General features: G+C 30.8%; 1 protein-coding gene across 2 annotated transcripts; it reads right to left on the reverse strand.

Annotated features, from left to right (window-relative positions):
* Positions 1 to 462: 462 nt before the first annotated feature.
* Positions 463 to 3,674, reverse strand: LOC140809638 (probable receptor-like protein kinase At1g80640). Of its 2 annotated transcripts, none has more exons than XM_073167326.1 (10): positions 3,290 to 3,674; positions 2,745 to 2,906; positions 2,364 to 2,614; positions 2,138 to 2,270; positions 1,995 to 2,058; positions 1,806 to 1,902; positions 1,639 to 1,741; positions 1,126 to 1,244; positions 958 to 1,047; positions 463 to 864 (listed from the first exon to the last, which is right to left on the reverse strand). In XM_073167326.1, exons 1-10 carry the CDS (start codon positions 3,453 to 3,455, stop codon positions 727 to 729), a joined length of 1,323 nt encoding a protein of 440 aa, XP_073023427.1. In that variant the 5' UTR covers positions 3,456 to 3,674; the 3' UTR covers positions 463 to 726. The 2 variants fall into 2 exon arrangements, with proteins under 2 accessions (XP_073023427.1, XP_073023426.1); XM_073167325.1 differs by having other exon boundaries at positions 2,745 to 2,912; positions 3,290 to 3,672.
* Between the last annotated feature and the right edge of the window lie 4,841 nt (positions 3,675 to 8,515).

Here is an 8,515-nt window from a genome sequence, read left to right on the forward strand (position 1 = left end):
GAATTTGAAATTTTGGTAGAGGTGTACTAGGCCAAAACTGGCCATATGGCTTTGTAAGGTTTTGAATCTGCATTAGCGACATCTAAAGGCTTCTCAAGAAGTTGAGCCCTGCAAAATGTGTGCATGGTCATACAGTATTGTTTCTCATAAATTTGTCATGCACATTTCTCCACGTCTAAAGTACTCAATGATGAAGATTTTTAATGAAAAAAACTCATACACTTTTTCATAGCTTTTGAGAAAATAAAGTTATGCAACTTCGAAGTACACTGAAATGCATCCGGCAGCTAGAAATACTGTCATTTGTGTTTGCACTCGGTCTCTTGTCTCCAATGCAGACAACATAAATCATCTGATTTAGTCGTCATCAATTAATTTAGACAAAATATCTTGTGCAGTTATTTTTGTTTTTGCAAATTTATTTTAGTTTGCAGCCTAATCATTTGATGGACCACTGAGAGGGAAGTGCAAGAAACACTATATTTGAACAATAAAAAAGTTTTGTTTGTCAACTTTACACTGCACATGCAAAACCAAAATTTCGTTTTCCACGTAGATCAGATCCTCAATATGAGATCCTAATGAAACAGATATACAACACAAAAAAGAGCCTTTAAATCAAGAAAATCTCAAACAAGATTTCTTTCAGTTCTGTTATAATTTTATAATTACGATGCCAGATTCAAGAGCAGATGTTTCGCCTATAATCCAAAGTTACGAACCGGTTTATTGAGCAGGATTTGTTACCCTCAGTGATCCTCCAAGATCGACTGGTACGAGGGGGATGAATGAGTGCAAAACATCTGTTATCAATGGCCGATAACTTGGCTCTGGTTGCACACATAACACCGCTATAGCAGCCACCTGAGCCAAAAAATTGTTTTAAGAAGTTAGACTTGGCAAATTTTATTTACAAAATGTAACCCTTAAACTAATGAGGTTGTGATTGAAACATACTTGGTACAAATGCTTCAAATCCATCGTGTTTCTGATGGCTGGATCCACGATGTTTGGGAGCTTGGATCTGTCAGTCAGCTGAGGCATTGCCTGTTTGTTGAAGGTCAAGATATTAGGTCGAAGTTGGAGGGCTATTGGAATAAAAGTTCTTCGAAAATATTTACTTACCCAAGTGACTATTGATTGGCATTGTGCTTCGGCTACTTTCTCCACAGCTTTTCTTCCCATCAGAAGTTCGAGAAGAACCACCCCAAATGCGTAAACGTCACTTTTGTCAGTAAGTTTACCTGATCATTCCTTAAAGAACTTGTCAATATTTGAAATCTGAATGCGAAGCAATAAACTGTAAAAAATCAAGAACTACATATTTGATAATCATTAATGTGAACTAAACCTGCAATTCTTATGCATTTTGACAGCATCGCCTTCACATTTTTGTACAAGTGGTTACAGCTATATGCATTTTCTGGCGTTTCAGTGACTCAGACTTTAAAAAGCAAACGATGCTATATTGAACCAGAGCAGAATAAATACAATTTCAGGTGCATATTTAAATTTTAATTCCGCTAATTTTTTTCACTTGAGAGTTGTTCTTTGCCTCCAAAAGGTAAAACTTTGATTCCAGCCTTGAGTATAGACAAGGCAGGACCACAAGTACTTGAGACGGAAAAAGGCCCTTACCATCTAACAAGTACTCTGGAGCTACATAACCCAAAGTTCCAGAAAGCTTGATGCTGGCCTTGTTTGAGCTTCCACCGGTAATCGCAAGTCCAAAATCGGAAAGCTGAATTAAGACCAGAAAACATAAGAGATGCACAAAATTCAAGCATGAATATCAATATTAACACCTTGGCATTGAAGTCGGAATCAAGAAGAATGTTGGTAGATTTGACATCCCTATGGATCACAGGAGGGTTGCAATGCTCGTGCAGATACTCTAATCCTCTGGTGAACAGGAAACAACGTTAGTCCAGGTCAAGAATCAAATGATTATGACAAAAGTGGGCACTAAATGATTCTCAAAATGGGTTGAGTACCTTGCAATATCGAGGGCGATTCTCATTCTCACATTCCAAGACAACGTCGATTGGTGCGAAGGTCCTGAAGTATTTTTTTCAAGAAAGTATCATTCATCGTTCATGGATACAACCTTTTGAGAACTCAAAAAAAGACATTTTACCATGCAAGTGGAATTCCAAGTTTCCATTCTCCATGATTTCATAAACCAAGAATCGTGACTCGCCATGAATACAATACCCTAAGAGAGAAACTATATTCTGATGTTGAAGTTTACTCAATAATTCAATCTCATTCTGCACTTTCAAACAATAATGGAGAAGTGATCAACAGATGCAACAGAAAATTTACAAAGAAAAATCTCAATTCATAATATGCCCAAACTGCACCTCAAATTCTCTTTCAGCTTCTTGCCCACCAATAAATATTTCCTTAACAGCTGCACGCAAACTGTTATTGAAACGAGCTTCATACACACGTCCTAATCCTCCTTCACCGAGTATATTGTCCTCGCTGAAATTGTTTGTGGCAGCTACTAGGACCTGATACTCAATCAGAGCAGCCGAACCTTTCTTGCCACTAGTTTTTAGTGAAGAGAATTTATCCAAGATTGGAACAAATGAAATTCCCTTTGCAACATCTACATATACATATTTAAGAAAAATACAAATGACAATATATCGATCGATAAGAAGATAGAACAAACTAATCAAACACAAAACGATGGAAAAAAATATGACTTTTACAGTTCCCTTACGAAAGGAAGGTACCTGAACTCCGACCACTTTTTGGATCGCAGTTTTTCATATGTTTCGATCTATATATCCATAAACAAGATGCCAGCAGCAAAATTCCCCCGAGAAGAGCAGAAGAAACAATAAGTGCGATAAAAATTTTCTTGTTCAGGTCCTGACGGTGCACTACTTTCACCTCTGCAACTTCACATTTCAGGGAGAAGAAAAAGAAAATTTACATTTGAAAACATAGATTTAAGTCTAGAAGTACAACAATCACCCCACCAAAATCAAACGGCCAAAAAATATACAAAATAAAAATCACCCCCCCTCTCGCCCATCCGAAAAAAGGAAAAGAAAATAAAGAACTACACAAAATTGTATCAGCAGCAAAATTCCAGATTTGCGTATGAATGTCAGTTGCTCAATTTAGGCGTCAACACTCAAAGTAGAAAAAAAAACAAGAACCAATGAGCCCTCATAAAACCATTCAAGAAAAACAACAAAGAATCTTGAAACCACCCATCATTAGAAGGGTGGGACTAAAAACATAGGTAATGCTCGGGAAATCCAAAAGTTACCTGGAGAATGTGCTATAAGATCAGAAGAATTCCCCAAAATGGGATTTTTTTCAGTAGGAAGAACAGGGTCAGCAACTGGAGGATCTGGCTTCACATCAACTGGAACTGAGAACGAAGGAGAACTAAAGACCCAAATGGGCAAGAGTATCAACAACCAAAACTGCATTCTTCCCCCTTTTCCTCTTTCAAGAAATCTCAACTCAGAATAATTTTAATGGGATTATCCCGAAAAACCTTAAACTTTGTCCGATAGCTTTAAAAATTCAAATTTCAAATTGTTCTCTAAGATAGAATTATTGTCTTGAAGTTTATGCAAGAAGAGGACAAAAAACTGGGGAAAAAAAAAAAGAGCAAAGAAACTACTTTATTTGTTATCCAGATAAAGTAAGACTGGCGAATGCACAACAATCATGTGGCAGTTATTAAAAGGTGAATACCTCCATTTCAGCTCTACTCCATAATAACTTATTAAACAAGCTCACGTTCCCCTGCTAAACTTTCCAATCAATTAATCTCTAAAGTTTTTGCATGAAAATAAGATTTAAATGTTTTCAATATGATCTTAAATTTATATGTGATTAGAAAATTTGAAAATTATTGTGATTGATGGAGAAATTAAAAATATAAATGTGAAATAGTTGGATAATTAATAGGAAAAATAGGAAGAAAAAAGTATTATATATATGTACTATTTATACTAAATTATTGTGATTGCAGTGTAGAATATCACTATTTCTTATAATTACATTTTGATCCTCATTTAAATATAAAATCAAATGAATTATAAAAAATATTATATAAAAACACAATAATGCACTAATTATAATGATGATTTATGATTAGTATAGTTAGTTGATTAGAAACTTAAAATGATATATTGGTTAAAAAAATTTAAAAATAATACTGAAGTGACCACAAAAAAAAAATATTTTGCCAAAAGCAATAGATTGCGCTTTATATATATGTATATATATAATTTGAATGAATTAAAAAATGAAAATATAAAAATATTTATAATTATGTTAAACATTAAATAATTTATATTATTTGATTGGTTGCTTGAAAAATTGGAGAGAGAAAGAGTTGAAAAGACAAAATCACGGAAAATAAATATGGAAGGTTTACCAGCATACCACGAAAGATTTAACTTTAACATACACTAGATACGTAGAAAAATTAGAAAATGAAGTAATTTAAAAAAAAATTAAAATGAAATTTATTAATTTTTTAAATTGGAATAATAAGTGAAAAAATGTAATATATAGTTGGATGAATATGAAGTATTTTGAAAATTACAAAAAATATTTACATCATACCAAATTAGTAGTTAGTAAACGAGATTTAACTTTAATAAAAAAATATAAATTAAAGTTATATGTAGATATTATGATAATTTGAAATATTATTTCAGCTATCCACCGTCCACACCTCTTATTCTTTGTCAATATTTATTTTCAAATTTATGATATTATACCGAATAATTCAATAATCTTAATATAATTTTTTTGTTACTAATGATATCACTCCAACCAAAGAAAGCTCAGGTTTATGATATATTAAGAAATATTTTTAAATAATTGATGGAATTTAAATAATTTGTATAATTGCAAGTGTTATATATACTTAAAAAATTAATATTGTTATTTGAAGATTAAAGATTATTTTTCAAAAAAGAAATTGTAAATATAATGATTATTTGTCCAACCCATCACCAAATATAATATCATAACTAGATCACTTTGTTGGATTATCACTATTTATTTCTGACGTGACCTTAGTCAGTCCCTTGAAGGATCCATGTGGCTAATTAAACTAAAAATTAATTATTTAATTAATATATATAACCGACACCTAAAATATTATTTTATGAAAAAGATGTCCACTTTTATCGTACGCCGACAATGTTTACTGAACCCCAATAAAAATTTATAAATTTTATTTATTAAGACAATTAATCAAATATAAAATATAATATTATGCTACAAAATGGAACTATTTGAATGAAGAAATCACGCCATGGCGTAAGGTTATGCATGCTTCATCAAAGGCGGAATTGATATAATTAAGAGCACTTCTTGTGAGGTTGGAAATATGGAAAATTAAAATTTAAAACATGTGTATTAAATATTTTAATGTTGAAAATAAGAGTTGTAAATATTGAAATTTAGTGTGTGATGATGTAGGTAATGATGAATTTATTTTTGGATTGTTTGTAAAGAAATTCTATAAATAGCCTCACCATTTGTGAAGAAATTCACAATTGAGTTGAGAGAAAAAATATTCTAAAGTGCGTAGTTTGATAATTTTGAGAGTTTAAAATTTTTACTTTTTACCATAATTTTTTACTTTTTCATAACACGTTATCAGCACGAAGCTCTAAAAATCCTCCATATTTTTCCAAGCTCCAAAACAGAAGAAAAATGTAACAAAGATAATAATATTTATTTTACTGTTATTTATTTATTTTGTATATATTTAATATATAATATAATGTTATTATATAATAAAGATTAGAAATAATAAAAATAAATTTTTCAAAAACTTATTATAAATCCTGGGAGAATGTTAAGACGACATCTCACACTTCCGGTAAGGGATACGACAAGTATAAAAGCCTATAAGGTTTTTAAAAAAAATAATTTATGACACAACATTATAATAATGTGATATGATATACACAATTATTTAAACATGACTAATATTATATACATCATATTATTACTATAAAATTATACAAATACATACATTTATTTTTTTGTACAGCAACGGTCATAAACGGTAACAAAACGGCTAGTTTTTGTCCTATAAATATGATCACAAACACATTTAATCACTCCAACTTTCTCTTTTTCTCTAAAAATTATTCTTCATCAAATTTTTCGAAGAAAAAAAGAAGATGGCTTTCTCAAGGTTATTTTTAATTATTTTGGTTATCATACTCAGGAGTCTTGTATTTATTGGAGAATATCATCCTCGTGTGTTTTCTTTATTTTTACGAATGCTTGTACTTGTTATTTATCCATTACTTTGTATTGCAATATTCATTAAATAATAAAATGCGTCGTAATTTTTTTAGTACCACCATGACAAACTTGGCAAATCTCGAATTCATTGCTCTTGATATTACGGGGAAAAATTATAAGCCATGGACCCTTGATGTAGAAATGCATCTTGAGTCATTGGGTCTAAGCGATATCATTAAAGAAAATGCTATATCTTCATCACAAGAAAAAGCAAAAGCTATAATATTTTTGCGTCGACATCTTGACGAAGGTTTAAAATGTGAATATCTCATCGAAAAAGATCACATGGCTCTGTGGAAAGGATTAAAAGAAAGATTTGAACATATAAGGGAAGTTATACTTCCGACCGCCCATGATGAACGGGATATGTTAAGATTTCAAGATTTTAAGAAAGCCAGTGATTACAATTCAGCGATGTATCGAATAATCTCGCAGCTAAAATTTTGTGGACACGAGGTTACAGAATCGGAAATGCTTGAAAAAACATTTTCCACGTTCATGCATCAAATATAACTCTACAGCAACAATATAGAATGTGTGGATTTGTGAGATATTCTGAACTCATCGCCTATCTTCTTTTGGCGAAAAAGAAGAACGAGCTGCTAATGAGAAATCATCAGTCCCGACCCACTTGATTAACTGCATTTCCAGAAGTAAATGCTGTAAGTAAAAATGAATTTAAACCTGAAAACCAAAATCAAATTCAAAGAAAAGGGTTTGTTCGAGGTCGAGGTCGTGGTCGTGGACGTGGATGTAAAATTGGTCATGGTCGTGGTTGAGACCGTGGTTTTGAAAACAATCGAGATAGTTATTTTCATAACTCATCTCAAAAGGGCGTCACGAACCACCAACTGAAAAGGCATCATGAGAATATGAGTGTTAATGAAAATCACTCGAAAAGATTTGAAAGTTATTGTTTCAGATGCGGCACTCCAGGACATTAGTCTCGTATTTGTCGAGCCCCCGAGCACCTTTGCAAGCTTTATAAAGAATCGATAAAGGGGAAAGAAAAAGAGACCAACTTCACTGACGCAGTGACCGTTTGAGTGATTCAACTCATTTTGATGCTGCTGATTTTCTGAATGATTTATCTGGAAATGATCAATATGTTGATGGGATATAAATGAAAAATATTGATGCTGCAGATTTTCTCAATGATTTCTCTGAAAAGGAACAATATAGTGGTAGAATATAAATGTACAATAATTTATTTTTCATGTATTCACATGATAATGTTTTATTATACAATTATGATATGTGTTATATTTACATACGTATTGTCAGTAATGTTTTATCCCAACGAGTTTTTTCTAGTAAGGTTTTTAACGAGGCAATATAAAAACGCGTAATGAAGACAATCATTATGCTCATAATCACAAGGAGGAGTGTTGAAAATTAATATTTAAAACATGTGTATTGAATATTTGAATATTGAATATTTGAATATTGAAAATAAGAGTTGTAATAATTGAAAATTAGTGTGTGATGATGTAGGTAATGATGAAATTATTTTTGGATTATTTGTAAAGAAATTCTATAAATAGCCTCACCATTTGTGAAGAAATTCACAATTGAGTTGAGAGAAAAATATTATAAAGTGTCTAGTTTGATAATTTTGACAGTTTGAGATTTTTACTTTTTACCATAAATTTTTACTTTTTCAAACATGAAAGACCAACAAATAAATCGTTTTTTGTTTAGTGAAATAATAGTAAGTCTCTTATAAGACGTTTTCATGTGTCAACCATGCTCAAATTTATAATAATAAGTAATAATTTTGACATAAAAAATAATGTTATTTAATAGGTGATCCAAATAGAAAATTCGTTTCACAAAATTTTTTTTGTGTAAAATTAATAGTACTTGTATAGATTTTATTACAAACTGTATAAATTTCGTTTTGTTTTTTAAAATAAAAGAAATGGTCATCATTATCCATATTTATTTATTTTATCAAATCACTATCCATTTGGATTTATACATTAGATAAATACAAATTGAATTTTGTAAATAAATTTGGAATACAATAAATGTTCTTGCTCATTTTTGATATGTTGTTCGATTTAAAGTATTAGAGTGACATATTTATCACTATCTATAATTTTTAGTACAACGTCAACTATTTGATCCTAGAACTGATATTAAAGTCAATATCATATACTCCATTCTCATGAATTACCAAAAGTGTAATTACTGTCATTGT

This window comes from Primulina eburnea, chromosome 13, assembly GCF_022965805.1.
Source record: "Primulina eburnea isolate SZY01 chromosome 13, ASM2296580v1, whole genome shotgun sequence".
NCBI lineage: Eukaryota > Viridiplantae > Streptophyta > Magnoliopsida > Lamiales > Gesneriaceae > Primulina > Primulina eburnea.

Coding starts and splice junctions, on each gene's coding strand:
- LOC140809638 (XM_073167325.1), bottom strand. CDS start 3,455: ATGCAGTTTTGGTTGTTGATACTCTTGCCCATTTGGGTCTTTAGTTCT. Junction 2,913..3,289: donor TCTTATAGCACATTCTCCAG/GTAACTTTTGGA, acceptor TGAAATGTGAAG/TTGCAGAGGTGAAAGTAGTG. Junction 1,742..1,805: donor ATTCCGACTTCAATGCCAAG/GTGTTAATATTG, acceptor GTCTTAATTCAG/CTTTCCGATTTTGGACTTGC.